The sequence below is a fragment of the Bos javanicus genome, chromosome 9 (assembly GCF_032452875.1).
Source record: "Bos javanicus breed banteng chromosome 9, ARS-OSU_banteng_1.0, whole genome shotgun sequence".
Lineage (NCBI taxonomy): Eukaryota > Metazoa > Chordata > Mammalia > Artiodactyla > Bovidae > Bos > Bos javanicus.
In genome coordinates this window covers 32,201,780-32,218,854 of record NC_083876.1, presented here as the reverse complement: position 1 = coordinate 32,218,854, position 17,075 = coordinate 32,201,780, and the positions used below count along the sequence as shown (strand labels likewise).

Here is a 17,075-nt window from a genome sequence, read left to right as displayed (position 1 = left end):
TTTTCTATGGGAATGGTCTTGATCCCTGTCTCCTGCACAATGTCACGAACCTCATTCCACAGTTCATCAGGCACTCTATCAGATCTAGGCCCTTAAATCTATTTCTCACTTCCACTGTATAATCATAAGGGATTTGATTTAGGTCATACCTGAATGGTCTAGTGGTTTTCCCTACTTTCTTCAATTTAAGTCTGAATTTGGCAATAAGGAGTTCATGGTCTGAGCCACAGTCAGCTCCTGGTCTTGTTTTTGCTGACTGTATAGAGCTTTTCCATCTTTGGCTGCAAAGAATATAATCAATCTGATTTCGCTGTTGACCATCTGGTGATGTCCATGTATAGAGTCTTCTCTTGTGTTGTTGGAACAAGGTGTTTGCTATGACCAGTGCATTTTCTTGGCAAAAGTCTATCAGTCTTTGCCCTGCTTCATTCTGTATTCCAAGGCCAAATTTGCCTGTTACTCCAGGTGTTTCTTGAATTCCTACTTTTGCATTCCACTCCCCTATAATGAAAAGGACATCTTTTTTTGGTGTTAGTTCTGAAAGGTCTTGTAGGTCTTCATAGAACCATTCAACTTCAGCTTCTTCAGCATTACTGGTTGGGGCATAGACTTGGATTACTGTGATACTGAATGGTTTGCCTTGGAAATGAACAGAGATCATTCTGTTGTTTTTGAGATTGCATCCAAGTCCTGCATTTCGGACTCTTTTGTTGACCATGATGGCCACTCCATTTCTTCTGAGGGATTCCTGCCCGCAGTAGTAGCTATAATGGTCATCTGAGTTAAATTCACCCATTCTGGTCCATTTGAGTTCGCTGATTCCTAGAATGTCGACATTCACTCTTGCTATCTCTTGTTTGACCACTTCCAATTTGCCTTGATTCATGGACCTGACATTCCAGATTCCTATGCAAAACTGCTCTTTATAGCATCGGACCTTGCTTCTATCACCAGTCACATCCACAGCTGGGTATTGTTTTTGCTTTGGCTCCATCCCTTCATTCTTTCTGGAGTTATGTCTCCACTGATCTCCAGTAGCATATTGGGCACCTACTGACCTGGGGAGTTTCTCTTTCAGTATCCTATCATTTTGCCTTTTCATACTGTTCATGGGGTTCTCAAGGCAAGAATACTGAAATGGTTTGGCATTCCCTTCTCCAGTGGACCACATTCTGTCAAATCTCTCCACCATGACCCACCTGTCTTGGGTTGCCCCACGGGCATGGCTTAGTTTCATTGAGTTAGACAAGGCTGTGGTCCTAGTGTTATTTACATAAGAGTATCACAAAAATCAAAATACCTTAGTTGATAAAAGTCCATCCCACCATTCCCTTGAAAAATCCACAGAACAGAAGAAATCTGTATTTAATATCCTCACTTAAACGTTCCTAAACAAACATTTGTACATATGAAAAATCATTCCAAATCAGAAATCAAAAACTCAGAACAGAAAAATATAAGAAAGAGGAAGATGACTATCCAGAGTGACTCAGGGAAAAAAATGGGTGAAGAGAGGGAGACAGTAATTTTAGAAACAAACATTTAAATCTAGGGTGCCAAAGAGAGGAGAAGACAGGAATGAAAGTATAAAAACGGGCGCTAAGGGGAGGAATAAAAATGCCAAGGCAATAAAAATGAAATACAAAAGAGCTAAAAAGTCTAAGAAAAACACTGGTTGCTATAGAATCTAGGCAAAAAAGACCTAACACACGTAATTAAGATTTCTGAAAAATAAAAAACAAAGAACAGAATATGTGAGACTATAATTCAAGAAAAATTTCCAAAAAGAAATGAAGCCTTTTACATTTCAAAGAGCCTTTACATTTCACTAACATCTAAAAAAAATGACCAAGAATAATCAACTGAGATATAGCCTAGTAAAAGTATTATGCTTAAACCACAAAGACGAAAAATCCTTCTGGGCCTTCACGCAAGAATATCAAATTGCCTACAAAGTAAAGGATATCAGAATGGCACTCGACTTGTCAATACAACATGCAAAGCAAGACTATAGGAAAGAAAGTGTAAGGCTACATTTTTATATCCAGTCATGTTGTTTTTCAAGTATCAAACCTATGAAAAATAGTTTTAAATATGCACAAAGTCAGTACAGAACTCAGGAACTCTTCCCAAGGAATCTGTTTGAGGAGAGCTTCATTCAACCAAGAGACGATGGTGCTACTCTGGGAAAAGGACTGATGGTGAGTCTTCAATATATTTAATTTTAGGTCTAAGAGAAAAACGAAGGCATAAAAATAGAAGAGTATATAAATACAAGTGTTATTTGTCCTGACAAAGTATAAAGAATATAATCATTTTGTAATAGTAAAGAGAAGGGGGAAAAGGGATAGTAGAACACACTCAGTGGTTATCACATGGGTAATGAAGTACAGTTAAAGGATATTATTTAAAGCTCCCAAGGGAAGACAAAGGGGATGCAGGTATTAAAAAAGTATTTAAGCTAAGTCCTACAATAGGTGTTGTCAACTACACGTGGTGTCAAATTACAGCGAGCAGGTCAAATCTAGGTCTCCATTTATTTTTGTAAGTAAAATTTCACTGGAAAACAGCTATTCCCATTCATATACATACTGTCTATGGCTTCTTTATTCTGTATACATTATAGACATATTGATGCAGTCATATTGTCTGCATTAGCAGAGGTGAGTAAGAGAGACCAGAGACAATATAGCCCACAAAAGCCTAAAATAGGTATCTGGACCTTTACACAAAAAATTTGCCAACCCCTAATGTATAACAAAATACAAACCTTCCTAAATGTCAAACAAATAAAAAAAGAGAAACATAGCAAGTTTTTTAAAAAAATGAAGTACTTGACATCAAGAATATTGCTAATACCAATAAATGTAAATGTACTTAACTCATATATTAAAAGAAAAAGACTTCCAGGTTACTTGTAAAACAAAGCAAAACAAAATAAAGTGAAACCAACTTTATGGTGTATACAAGAGAACAAATTACAATCAAAAGGCTAAACATAAAGGAAGAAGCAAAGATATATTAGGCAAATGTAAATAATATGAAATCAGGAGTTGCGATCTTGATATAAAGCAAGGTAAAATTCAGACCACATAGCATTAACACAAAGTGCAAAGCTAAAGCAACTACCTTGATAAAGCAGAATGTTATTCAAAGTTTCTGATGTGAGAAATGCAAAGAGAAAACAACAGACATACAGTTATAGCAAGAGACTTTAACAAACCACTTTCAGCCTAAGACACATCAAGCAGACAAAAGATTAAGTAAAGATATAGGAGATCTTATAAGGTACAGTTTAAATGTGTGTTTCTGTGTATTATATCCTGATAATAGAGAATACAACTTCTCAAGCACAGATGGGCCAGTCATGAAACTCTCCTAGTGTCAGGCCACAGAGAGAAAAGCCTCAGGAAGTTCCTTAAAGTTGAAATAACACAAATAGCACTCTCTGACCAGAATGCAATGAAACCAGAAATTAATAGCACCATCAAAACACCAGTAATTTTCCAAAGATCCTTCTACCTGGAGGTTAAAAACTGTTTAAAACAAATCTTGTGAGAAAGGGGATGTATAAAATAAAATTGCAGAATTTCTTAAAAAATATGAAAGAGATGATAATAAGGACACTACATGTAATAATTATCACTAAAGCAGTGCAAAAGAGCATTTATATTATGACATGTTTTGCATAAGAAGAGGGGAGATGTGCATGTGTACAGAGACATGTCTTTGCTTAGTTTTGCAAAAAAAAATATGTTAAATCAGAAATCAGTGAAAAAGGTTTATTGCCAGGAGAAATATCAATAACCTCAGATATGCAGATGACACCACCCTTATGGCAGAAAGTGAAGAGGAACTCAAAAGCCTCTTGATGAAAGTGAAAGAGGAGAGTGAAAAAGTTGGCTTAAAGCTCAACATTCAGAAAACGAAGATCATGGCATCCGGTCCCACCACTTCATGGGAAATAGATGGGGAAACAGTGTCAGACTTTATTTTTCTAGGCTCCAAAATCACTACAGATGGTGACTGCAGCTATGAAATTAAAAGACGCTTACTCCTTGGAAGGAAAGTTATGACCAATCTAGATAGCATATTGAAAAGCAGAGATATTACTTTGCCAACAAAGGTTCGTCTAGTCAAGGCTATGGTTTTTCCTGTGGTCATGTATGGATGTGAGAGTTGGACTGTGAAGAAGGCTGAGCGCCAAAGAATTGATGCTTTTGAACTGTGGTGTTGGAGAAGACTCTTGAGACTTCTGCAAGGAGATCCAACCAGTCCATTCTGAAGGAGATCAGCCCTGGGATTTCTTTGGAAGGAGTGATGCTAAAGCTGAAACTCCAGTACTTTGGCCACCTCATGTGAAGAGTTGACTCATTGGAAAAGACTCTGATGCTGGGAGGGATTGGGGGCAGGAGGAGAAGGGGACGACAGAGGATGAGATGGCTGGATGGCATCACTGACTCAATGGACATGAGTCTGAGTGAACTCCGGGAGTTTGTGATGGACAGGGAGGCCTGGCGTGCTGCGATTCATGGGGTTGCAAAGAGTCAGACACGACTGAGCGACTGATCTGATCTGATCTGAAGGGACAGGAGAAAACAGAATGGAAGAGGTAGGGATATGAGTGTAACCTCTTTGATATAAAAGTTTTGCTTTTGACTGCATCTCAAGGCATGTTGGGTCTTAGTTCCCTGACCAGGGATTGAATCCATTCCTCATGTTATGGAAGCGCCGAGTTCTAGCCACTGGACCACCAGGGAGTTCCCTGATATAATAGTTTTGATTTTTGAAATATATTTTACAAATTCAGAAAACAAAATTAAACCGAAAAGAATGACAGGCAAACTCTAAAAGTGAACGCAAACATAGGTTTAAAAACATGTTTCCTAACTGTATATCAAATCAGTAATATGACCACACAAAGAAAAGAACTCTACTAACTTTTGAACATGTACCCTGATCATATATAACTATAGTGGAATATATTCTAAACTCAAAAAGACCACAAAGAAGGCCTGAATATTACTTACTTTCTTTGTGGTTGGTGTTATTGACAATGGAGTTGGTGTAATAATTCTGAAACTATTTTGGAGACTCAACTGAGCTCATAAACACAAGGTGCTCTGTGAGCACCTTTATATACAAACGAAGGAAAGTAATTTTGGACAGTTTTAGGTATCTTCTCACCCTGACCTTGACGATATTGGCTAGAAAACTTTTTTAAAAGTACATAAAGGGTAGTATAACAATGTGAATGGGTTATGCTTTTTCAAATTTGTATATTACATTTTATTGTGGTAAAAAATGCATATCATAAAATTCACCATCTTAACCATTTCTAAGAGTACATTCAATAGTGTTAAATACATTCACACTGTTGTGTGACCAGTCTCTGGAATTTTACCTTGCAAAATTGAAAATGAATCACAAAACCATTTTCCATAGTAGCTACACCATTCTGTATTTCATATTTCCATAATCTACAAGGGTTCCAATTGCTCCCCACCCTCACTAACACTTGCTCTTTCTGTGTTTTTGTGTTTTTATGATCGCCATGCGAACATTTGTACAGTGATATTTTTCATTGTGTTTGACTTGCATTTTCCTAATGATTAGTGGTGCTGAGCATCTTTTCATGTGCTTGCTGGCCATGTATAAATCATCTTTGGATAAATGTGTATTCAAGTCCTTTGTCCAGTTTTTAACTTGATTGGTTTGTGCTGCTGAGTTGTAGGAATTCTTTATATATTCTGGTTATTAACTCCTTTTCAGATTTGCAAATATTTTCTCCAACTCAACATGTTAACTTTTCACTCTGTTGCATCCTTTCATACTCAGAAGTTAAAAATTTTGGTGCAATCCAAGTAAACAAATAAATAAATCTATCATCTTGTTAATTCACTTTGTCTCATCTATTCTTGGTTCCCTTTTTCTTCTCCCCCTGTCTTCTGTTGAATTATTTATGTCATTTCATCTCTACAACTCACTTATTAGTTTTAGTTTTTATCTCTTTTACTTTCTAGTGGTTGCTCCAGTGTTTATGTCTTTAATTGATTATGGTCCACGCTTGAATAATACCACACCACTTCATGTATACTGTAAGGCTGGCACAGCTGGTCTGAGCACTGGCACTGCAGTTACGATCTTTACCCTCAGTGCACCACAGACTTCCAATTCTTTTGGTGTTGAATTACTGCGGTAATTACTCCGCTTACTGTGGAGGTTGTGGTGCCAAGCTGGAAGATTATTCTCTGAGTTTCTGCTCTGCTTTCAGCTTCCAGGAGTCACTGCACATCTGCACCAGAGGGGTCTCTTTCCTCACTTCCTCACTGGGGACGAGCACCTTCCCAGTGGCAGACTGCTATTGCTCGTTACTGGTGTTAGACTTATTTGGAGACCAGGCTGCTTCTTGGCCTCCTGGTCTTTGGCAGGCGCTGTGTACCTCCTCTCGGAGGGGACAGGCGGGAGAGTGGTAAGGCCTCCTGCCTGTCCCACCGGTGGCAGCTGAACCCTGACATGTATCTGTGATGCTTCTTGGGTAGAAGGGGTCTTTCTCTCCTTTCCCAGTGGTCAGACCTCTCTGCTTTGTACTGGGTGAGAATCCTCCAGGTGGCGCAGACCTCTCTGCTTTGTACCGGGTGAGAATCCTCCGAGTGGTACACACCTCTGCTTTGTACCGGGTAAGAATCCTGGACCCGAGAGATCTGCCTGCCCTCCCCTTAGGAGAAGATGGCTTATGCTTCTGCCCTTCTCCCCAAAGCAGCATCTTTTTGCCCGGTTCTTTTGAGAGCAAAGGAAGGAAGACTCTCTAAACTCCTCCTGAGGCAGAAGGAGTTTCTGCTTCTAGCCCTCCTCCAGGGTCCCTGGCGATGAGGGTTTGTTGCCCTAGCCTCAGTGAGTTAAAGGCTTTGGTTTGTATGAGAGGTGTGCCTGGGTAAGCAGCAGGACTTCATGCCTAGTCCCCAGGAACAAGCAGGCCTGCATGAGTGATGAGCAAAGCGGGGGGTCTCTCCAGTCTCTGCCCTGTTCAGTTTTTCCTGTGAGCATCTGTGGAGTCCTGCGGAGAAGAGCTTACATGTGAGAACTCCCCTTGGGCTTGGGGTCCAGAGTTATTCTAAACTGATACGTTATCCCACACCTGGACTTCAGGAAATTTAAAATTTTGTAGCTATTTCTTATTTGCTTCTACGGCCGCTACCGGTTTCTCTCATGCTCTGTCAAAGGTGAACAGTCTGCGTGCCTCAGCTCTCCTAGGAGGGGCTTGTCCCATTTTGGAATTGAATTCCTGTGATTTCCTTATAAATCAGCTTTCAGATATGGTTGGAAAGTCATGAGTTTTGTGGGCTATCTGGATTTTTCTCATTAGGAGCAGAGAGGTACAGCTTTCTATAGGCCAAGTGCAAGAAGAATTTAGGCTTACGTTTTATATGTCTCTGCTTTTTCATTTCATTAAAAAATAATTTTATTGCATTTTATAAAAATATTGCTCTGTGACAGACTGAAATATAAACAATAAAACCAGTCTATCACCACAAATAGTGTGACAAGCACTCTTCTGGTACATGAAGTAGTTCTGCTTATGACAATACTGTCCAATCTGTGGGGGCACTGTTGAGTTATAAGAACTTACAACATACTTATGCAGACAGCACAAAAAGTTCATACTAATTCACACTTGGTAGAGGGTAAGGCAGTAGCAGTTAATAAAGCATTTTCTCTTCCACAGATTTTTTTCTGTGGCTTATCCTAGAGCACTGCTAATTTTCTCCCTTTCAAAAACATGTTCATAGCACTTGTTCCAATTTTCCCTGATGGTTAAGGGTTAATTGGGGCTTCCCTGGTGGCTCAGATGGTAAAGAATCTGCCTGTTATGCACGACACCTGGGTTCAAACCCTGGGTTGGGAAGATCCCCTGGAGAAGGGAATGGCCACCCACTCCAGTATTCTTGCCTGAAGAATTCCATGAACAGAGGAGCCTGGCAGGCCACAGGAATCTTTCAAAATGTCCCAGACTGCCTCTGGAAAAGGCATATCAAAACAAACCACAGATTCTATCAACCAGCAAACATGCTAACTAAAGAGAGACATAATGAGAAGAGAAAGTAGACTTGAAGACACTTAGTAAACTGTATCTCTAATTTCTCTGATAAAGAGTTTAGAAACAATAATTCTTCTACAGTATCTTCTAACACTTTCATTATGGACTTATCCCTTTGCTGCTCTTCCATCTTTTCCAACAAAACAGTGAACACCTCAAGGATGGTGTTGTATTCATCTCTGTACTTCTCAGTGTCTAGCCCAGTGCCTGGCAAATGGCAGGCTCTGAATGATCATTCATTGAATGAAGCGAATAGATCTGATAATGGTTCTGCCTAGCTTTTTCTTGCGGAGAAGGCAATGGCAACCCACTCCAGTACTCTTGCCTGGAAAACCCGATGGGTGGAGGAGCCTGGTAGGCTGCAGTCCATGGGGTCATGAAGAGTCAGACACGACTGAGCGACTTCACTTTCATGCACTGGAGAAGGAAATGGCAACCCACTCCAGTGTTCTTGCCTGGAGAATCCCACGGATGGGGGAGCCTGGTGGGCTGCCGTCTCTGGGGTCGCACAGAGTTGGACACAACTAAAGCGACTTAGTGGCAGGAGCAGCAGCAGCTTTTTCTTGAATCTTTTTCTTCTGGGCATATCTTTCTCTTACCACCCTTACCCTTTCCTTTTTTGTGAGTGTATATGAATCAGTTCCTGGAGAAGGCAATGGCACCCCACTCCAGTACTCTTGCTTGGAAAATCCCATGGACGGAGGAGCCTGGTAGGCTGTAGTCCATGGGGTCGCTAAGAGTCGGACACGACTGAGCAACTTCACTTTCACCTTTCACTTTCATGCATTGGAGAAGGAAATGGCAACCCACTCCAGTGTTCTTGCCTGGAGAATCCCAGGGACGGGGGAGCCTGGTGGGCTGCCCTCTATGGGATTGCACAGAGTCGGACACGACTGAAGCGACGCAGCAGCAGCATGAATCAGTTCCACAGAATCCCTACCCACCAGTGTCTGCTCGACTCCCAAGTAGTCACTACTGTTTGAAGACTGTTCCGCCAGCCCTATCTGCCTGGTCAGTTGGCCTCACATTTCTAACAGGGCTGAGATGGTTCTGGCTCTGTTCTTTGCTTGGATGACCTGGCAGTCTGCTTGACGGTCAGCCTTTGTAGCCAGATGTGTTTCTTACAACCACCTCAGGGCCTGGGCAAATGGATTCCTATCTGAACCTACCTATTTTCCTCCTCATTGGTCACGTGCAGTCAGGGGCTTACATACCTCAGCCTCTGAGCCTCCTTGAGTCACAGCAGGTATTTCATCTTATGCTAATATACATTATTAGTTTTCCATACACTGTGATAAATCTTCCATTTGGATATATAAGGAGAATGCCATCAAAAGCAGAAATTACAGTTTCTTCCCCTTCTTTTGAACCTTTCAAAATTCCTAACATAGTATGTGCCCAGAGTAGACAGATACACAATTATTGAATGAGAGAATGAGTTGAATGCTGCATTGAAAGTTCTTCATAGGTTCCCTCCAAGAATTAAGTCAATTTACATTTATAGTGGTCCTTTTCTTTTTGTCAACAGCTCGTCTTTACTTCTTCACATATCTCCATGGGAAAACTAAAGTGGCGGTTAACTGATAAATCTCTTAGAGGACCAAACAAACATCTTGCAGTTCAGTGTGGTTCACATTTCCCCATAATCATATATGAACGAATCTCACTATTCCCATAAATTCTAGAGAAAAGAAACACTTACCCAGCCTTAGCAACACTGATGGTTTGCTGCTCCATTGCTTCGTGGATACTAGTTCTGTCATGCTCTTTGAGGCTATTAAATTCATCGATACAGCAGAGGCCAGCATCTGCGAGGACTAATGCTCCCGCCTCCAAATTCCATTCTCCTGAGTCTTTTACAGCAGTTACCGTCAGACCTAAGGAAATGAGCAAGCTGTGTTAGCTTTTATTTGGAAAGCATGTCTTATAACTATGAAGCTTATATCCTATAAACTTTTTCATGATTATTACATTTCTTATAGTAATGTGTGATCAGTGATTTTTGCTGTTACTATTGTAACTGAAGATGTGGTAGAAATAGTAAGATAACTAGAATTAGAAGTGGAGCCTGGAGATGTGCCTGAATTGCTACAATCTCATGATAAAACTTTATGAAGAGTTGCTTCTTATGATGAGCAAAGAGAGTGGTTTCTTGGGATGGAATCTACTGCTGAAGATGCTATGAAGATTACTGAAAGAACAACAAAGGATTTAGAATATTACATAGACTTAGTTGATAAAACAGCAGCAGGATTTGAGAGATTGACTCCAATTTAAACAAAGCTCTACTGTGGGCAGATATTATTGCCTGCTACAGAAAAATCACTGGTGAAAGGAAGAGCCAACTGGTGTGGCAAACTTCGTTACTGTCTTATTTAAGACATTGGCACAGCTGCCCCAGCCTTCAACAACCATCAATCTGATCAGTCAGCAGCTATCAACATCAAGACAAGAACCTCCACCAGCAAAAAGATCATGACTTACTCAAGATTATGACTTACTCAGATGACAATTTGCATGTTTTAGCAATAAAGTACTTTTTAATTAAATATGTATGGGTTTTTTAGATGTAATGCTACTGTATATCTAATAGACTACATTATAGTATAAATATAACTTTTATATGAATTGGGAACCCAAAAAACTTCCTGTAGACTTGCTTTACTGCAGTGGTCTAGAACTTGCAGTATCTCTGAGGTCTCAGTTTACTTATCTACAAAAAAAAAAAGGATATATTATTTATCCAGGCCTCAGTTTACTTATCAATAAAAAAAAGGATAATGACAGAAAATTTTACTTAAAGATTCTTGGATATTCAAATAGAATATAAATAAAGATTTTTAAAAGGTGTAAGATACACAGTGAGTGAGTAATTATAATAATTATTGTTGATAAAAATTGATAAACCTCTGGCTAGACTGATGGAGGAAAAAGAAGAAAAGTTATAAATAGAAGACACAGTTAAAAATATCAGAAATGAAAGAGGGGACATCACTATAGACTAAGGGCATTAATAATAAGAAAATACAATGAACAACTCTATGTTCTAACTTAGAGGAAATAGTCACATTCTCTAAAATATATAAAATGACAAAGTTTATCTAAAAAGGAATAGATATCTTGCAAAATCCTGTATCTACTTTGAAAATTGACTCTGTAGTTAAAAATGATGCAACATACAGGCTGAGATGACTTCAGGGTGAATCCTACCAGACATTTATGGAAGAAATAATACCGATTCTACACAAAACTTTCAAAAATATAGAGAAACAAGGAACACTTCCTAACTCATTTAATGAAGCCAGTATTATTGTGATTACTAAAAGCAGATCAAGATACACTAAAACTATGCATCAGTATCCCTCATTAACACAGATACAAAAAACCCTTAAAAAATAAAAGCAAATAAAAGGATATATAAAATGATAACAAATCATAACTAAGTGAAGTTTATCTAGAGAATGCAAGGCTAACTCAACATTCAACTATTAATCACTGCAATTTACTGACAAACTAAGGAAGAAAAAGCAAACAACCACCTCAATGATACAGAAAAAAAAATGTGATAAAACTCAACAATCGTTCATGATTTAAAAAAAAAAAAGAAGTGTTCAGAAGCAAAGGAACAGAGGCAATTTCTTCAGTCTGATAAAGAGTATTTATAAAAAATCTTACAGCTAACATACTGAATGTTTACCTCCAGCCCAACCCTTGCCCCCAAGATCAGAACGTGGCATGGATATCCACTCTCATCACTTATTTAAAATCATACTGGAGGTTCTTGCCAGTGAAGTAAAGCAAATGTCCCCTCCCTCCTGAACCTCCCTTCCACCCCAAATATGGTTTTCTCAGGGTGTATGCCCAGTAGTGGGTTGTTGGGTGTTATGGTAGTTTTAGTTCTAGTTTTTTAAAGAAATCTCCATACTGTTCTTTATGGTGGCTATATCAATTTACATTCCCACCAACAGTGCAAGAGGGTTCCCTTTTCTCCTCATCCTAGCCAGCATTTATTGTTTGTAGATTTTTTGATGATGGCCATCTGACCGGGGTGAGGTGATACCTCATTGTAGTTTTTATTTGCATTTCTCTAATAAGTGATGTTGTGCATTTTTTCAAGTGTTTGTTGGCCATCTGTATGTCTTCTTTGGAGAAATGCCTGTTTAAGTCTTCTGTCCAGCATTTGATTGGGTTGTTTGTTTTTCTGATATTGAGCTGCATGAGCTGCTTATATATTTTGGAGATTAAGCCTTTGTCAGTTGCTTCATTTGCAATTAATTTCTCCCATTCTGAGAGCTGTCTTTTCATCTTGTTTATGATTTCCTTTGCCGTGCAAAAGCTTTTAATTTTAATTAGGTCCCATTTATTTTTGTTTTTGTTTCCACTACTCTAGGAGATGGGTCATAAATCTTGCTGTGATTTATGTCAGTGTTCTGCCTATGCTTTCCTCTAAAAGGAGTTTTGCAGTTTCTGGTCTTACACTTAGGTCTTTAATCCATTTTGAGGTTATCTTTATGTTGATGTTAGCAAGTGTTTTTAATTTCACTCTTTTACATGGAGCTGTCCAGTTTTTCCAGCACTACTTATTGAAGAGGCTGTCTTTCTCCATTGTATATCGTTGGCTCCTTTTTCAAAGATAAGGTGCCCATAGGTGTGTAGGTTTATCTCTGGGCTTTCTATCTTGTTCCATTGGTCAATATTTCTGTTTTTGTGCCAGTACTATTACTGTCTTAATGACTGTGGTTTTGTGGTGTAGTCTGAGCTCAGGAAGGTTGATTCCTCTAGCTCCATTCTTCTTTCTCAAGTTCTTTGGCTATTTGGGGTCTTTTGTGTTTCCATAGAAATTTTTTGTACTAGTTCTGTGAAAAATGCCACTGATAATTTGATAGGGGTTGCACTGAATCTATAAATGGCTTTGGGTAGTGGTGTGACTCCAATATGGAATCATTTTCACAACACTGATTCTTCTGATCCAAGAACATGGTATAATCTATCTGTTTATATTGTTTTTGGTTTCTTTCACCAGCATCTTATAGTTTTCTTACAGTGTCTTACAGTTTTTTGTATATATCTCTCATTTCTTTTTTGTATATAGTTCTCTTTTGTCTCCTTTAGATTTATTCCTAGGTATTTTATTCTTTTTGTTGCAATGGTGAATGTGATTAATTTCTTAATTTCTCTTTGTGATTTTTCATTGTTAATGCATATGAATGCAAGGGATTTCTGTGTATTTATTTTGTATCCTCTGTCTTTACTAAACTCACTGATTAGCTCTAGTAACTTTCTGATAGAATCTTTAGGGCTTTTTTCTGTATAGTATCATGTAAGTTACAAACAGTGAGAGTTTTACTTCTTTTCCAATATGGGTTCCTTTCATTTCTTTTTCTTCTCTAATTGCCGTGGCTAGAACTTCCAAAACTATGTTGAACAATAGTGCCAAGAGTCGGCACTCTTGTTTCTGATCTTACAGGAAATGCTTTCAATTTTTCACCGTTGAGAATAATGTTTGCTGTGGGTTTACCATATATGGGCTTTATTATGTTGAGGTAGGTTCCTTCTATGCCAATTTTCTGGAGAGTTTGTATCATAAATGGGTCTTGAATTTTGTCTAAAGTTTTTTCTACATCTATTGAGATTATCATGATCTTTATTTTTTGTTAATATGGTGTATCACATTGATTAATTTGCATATATTGAAGAATCTTTGCATTCCTTAGATAAACCTGACTTGATCATGGTGTATGATCCTTTCAATGTGTTGTTGGATTCCATTTGTTAGAATTTTGTTGAGGATTTTTGTGTCTATATTCATCAGTAACACTGGCCCATAATTTTCTTTTTATGTGATGTCTTGGCCTGGCTTTGGAATCAGGGTGATGACGGCCCTGTAGAATGAAAAACTCAATACTTCTAAGATGTTTCTCCAAACTGCTCTATAGATTCAATGCAAGTCCAAACAAAATTCCAGTGGGATTTTTCTTGTTATGGACATTGAAAAGGTGATTCTAAAATTTATATAGAGAAGAAAATAGAAGACTCAAACAAGAAACTAAGTAGGAAGTCTCACATGACTCAATTTCCAGATTTATTACAAAGCTGCAGTAATCAATTCTGTGTGGTACTGGACAAAAGATATAAACAGACAGAACAATGGAATAGAGTCCAAAAATAGTCCCACAAATGTATGGTCAAGTAATTTTTGATAAAAATGCAAAAGCAATTCTATGGAAGAAGGATAATCTGATATCCTTGTGTTATAGCAAAACAGAAAAACACTAAATGAAACTCCCTGGTGGCCCAGACAGTAAAGAATCTGCCTGCAATGCAGTTCAATCTCTGGGCTGGGAAGATCCCCTGGAGGAGGAAATGGCAACCCACTCCAGTATTCTTGCCTGGAGAATACCATGAACAGAGGAGCCTGGTGGGCTACAGTCCATGGGATTGCAAAGAGTCAGACACAACTAAGCTACTAACACTTTGTGCTACAGAAAAGCAGGAAAACACTAAATGAACCTATACCCAGGCATACAATTTAAACTTTAGAAAATCAAAAGTAAAGAAAAAAAAATCTTGAAAAAAGCCATAGGTGAAATAAACCACCTTACCTACAGTGCTGTAACAACTGGATATCCACATGAAAAAAGAAAAAAAAAATCAGTATTTCTCCATACTTCATATTTAATACAAAAATTAACTCACAATGAATGAAAGACCTAAATGAAAAATATAAAACTTATGGAAGAAAACATAGGGAAAAAAGCTATGTGAGCTCCTCTGATTTCTGGCCCAGCACTTAAGGGGCTTTGAAATTGCTAATCTACTCTAATAAGTGAAAATCTAAGCAACTGAAAAATCAACACCTGTTCTATGATCCATCAAAGGAATGAGGTCACAGGGCAAACTGCTGTCCCTGAAATTGGAAAGATGGAGAATTATAACTTACCAGAGCAGAGGCCTCCACAGGCACCAGTGCTGGAATAGAAAACCCTGAACTCTAACTGGCAAACTTCTGGAGGCTCAATGAGGACAACTCTGAAAATTAAAAATTCCTTAGGAACCCAGTTACGGAGGGCATGGGTACACATACTTTTGTGAATTTTACCTCCAGGAGCTCTACCAGGCTCTCACACTGAACATCAAGTTTGTCTCTGACATTGTAAACAGAAAGGTTAAAAGTCTAAGAAAAAATGAAAGAGAAATTTTAGAGATCAAAATCACTACAGATGATGAATGCCTTTGATGGGCTCATTTGTAGAAGGGACATGGCTAAGGAAAGAATCTCTGAGAACAAGGAGGACCTTATGTATGTATGTGTGTGTGTGTGTGTGTGTGTGTGTGTGCGCGCGCGCACGCTCAGTCGTGTCTGACTCTTTGCAACCTCATGGACTGCAGCCTGCCAGGCTCCTATGTTCATGAAAACTGGAGTGGGTTGCCATTTCCTACTTCAGGGGATCTTCTTGACCCAGAGATAGTCAACAGAAATTTCTAAAACTGAAAAGTAAAGGAAAAAATTTGGAAAATAACAAAACAGAATATCCAAGAAGTATGGAACAACTACAGAATGTGTAACATACATATAATGGGTATAATGGGAATACTAGAAGAAATAGAGAAATTACAGAAGCAACATTTGAAGCAATAATGAAAATTCTCTAAATTAATGTCAGACACCAAACCATGGATCCAAAAAACTTAGCAACTATAAAGCAGGAAAAACACAAAACAAAACTATACCTAGGTATATGACTTAAACTTTAGAAAATCAAAGGTAAAGAAAAAAACTGGTGAAAAAAGTAGAGGAAACAAACCACCTTACCTATGTGTGTGTGCGCATGTGCTAAGTCACTTCAGTTGTGTCCGACTCTCTGCCACCCCACGGACTGTAGCCAACCAGGTTCCTCTGTCCATAGAAATCTCCAGGCAAAAATACTGGAGTGGGTTGCCATTCCCTTCTCCAGGGGATCTTCCCAACCCAGGGATCAAACTCAGGTCTCCCGCATTGTGGACAGATTCTTTACTGTCTGAGCTACTAGAGAAGTCCTCACCTTACCTTAGAGGAGCATAAATGAAGATTATATCCAACTTTCCCTCAGAATATTTCAATATGGTCTAAAAAATGCATTAAGGCAAGACTAGCATTCAAAAGGAGAAGGCAATGGCACCCCACTCCAGTACTCTTGTCTGGAAAATCCCATGGACGGAGGACCCTGGTGGGCCGCAGTCCGTGGGGTCGCTAAGAGTCGGACACGACTGAGCGACTTCACTTTCACTTTTCACTTTTATGCACTGAAGAAGGCAATGGCAACCCACTCCAGTGTTCTTGCCTGGAGAATCCCAGGGACGGGGGAGCCTGGTGGGCTGCCGTCTATGGGGTCGTACAGAGTTGGACACGACTGAAGCGACTTAGCAGCAGTAGCAGCAGCAGCATTCAAAAATGAAGATAAAATCACACCAAGTTCTGCACTGGTTAGATAATATCCAGAGAGGAGTCAGCAAACTATGATCTGTGGGCAAGATTTGGCCCAACCACCTGTTTTTGCAAAAATAGTTTTTTGGAACACAGTCACGTTCATCATTTACATACTGTCTATGGCTGTTTTCACACTACAATGGCAGAGTCAAGTAATTATGACAGACACGGAAAGGCCTTCAAAAATCTAAAATATTTATACCTAGTCCTTTAGAGAAAAAAAGTTGCTGACTCCTGAGTATTAATATCTACTTTGAGATATCAAATCTTAAAAGAAATACTAATAAAAAAAAGTAAAATAATGAAGGACATGGAAAATAATGCCACTGAAAGAATAGTTTATAGCATGGGTTTGTTGGTTAGCCAGAAACAAAGATTTAGAGAAGAGAAAGCAATTATTAAGTATTTAAAGAACTATCCTATGGAAGATCAATTAGACTAATTTAGGGTGGCTTCAAAAGAATTAACAGACCAATATGTAGAATTTTACAGGGAAGTGCTGGAAATCTC

At 38.7% G+C, this 17,075-nt stretch overlaps 1 protein-coding gene across 8 annotated transcripts in view; it reads right to left on the bottom strand.

Moving 5' to 3' along the window:
• The window catches only part of MCM9 (minichromosome maintenance 9 homologous recombination repair factor), a 126,701-nt gene that overhangs the window by 53,562 nt on the left and 56,064 nt on the right, over positions 1–17,075 (bottom strand). For all 8 annotated transcript variants that reach the window (XR_009738426.1, XR_009738427.1, XR_009738428.1 and 5 more), the window contains one exon: positions 9,801–9,975. Coding sequence is in view for 4 of the 8 variants with exons in the window: in XM_061427456.1 (XP_061283440.1) it covers positions 9,801–9,975 (175 nt within the window). In the remaining 4 variants the exon portion in view is untranslated. The remainder of the gene's footprint in view (positions 1–9,800; positions 9,976–17,075) is intronic.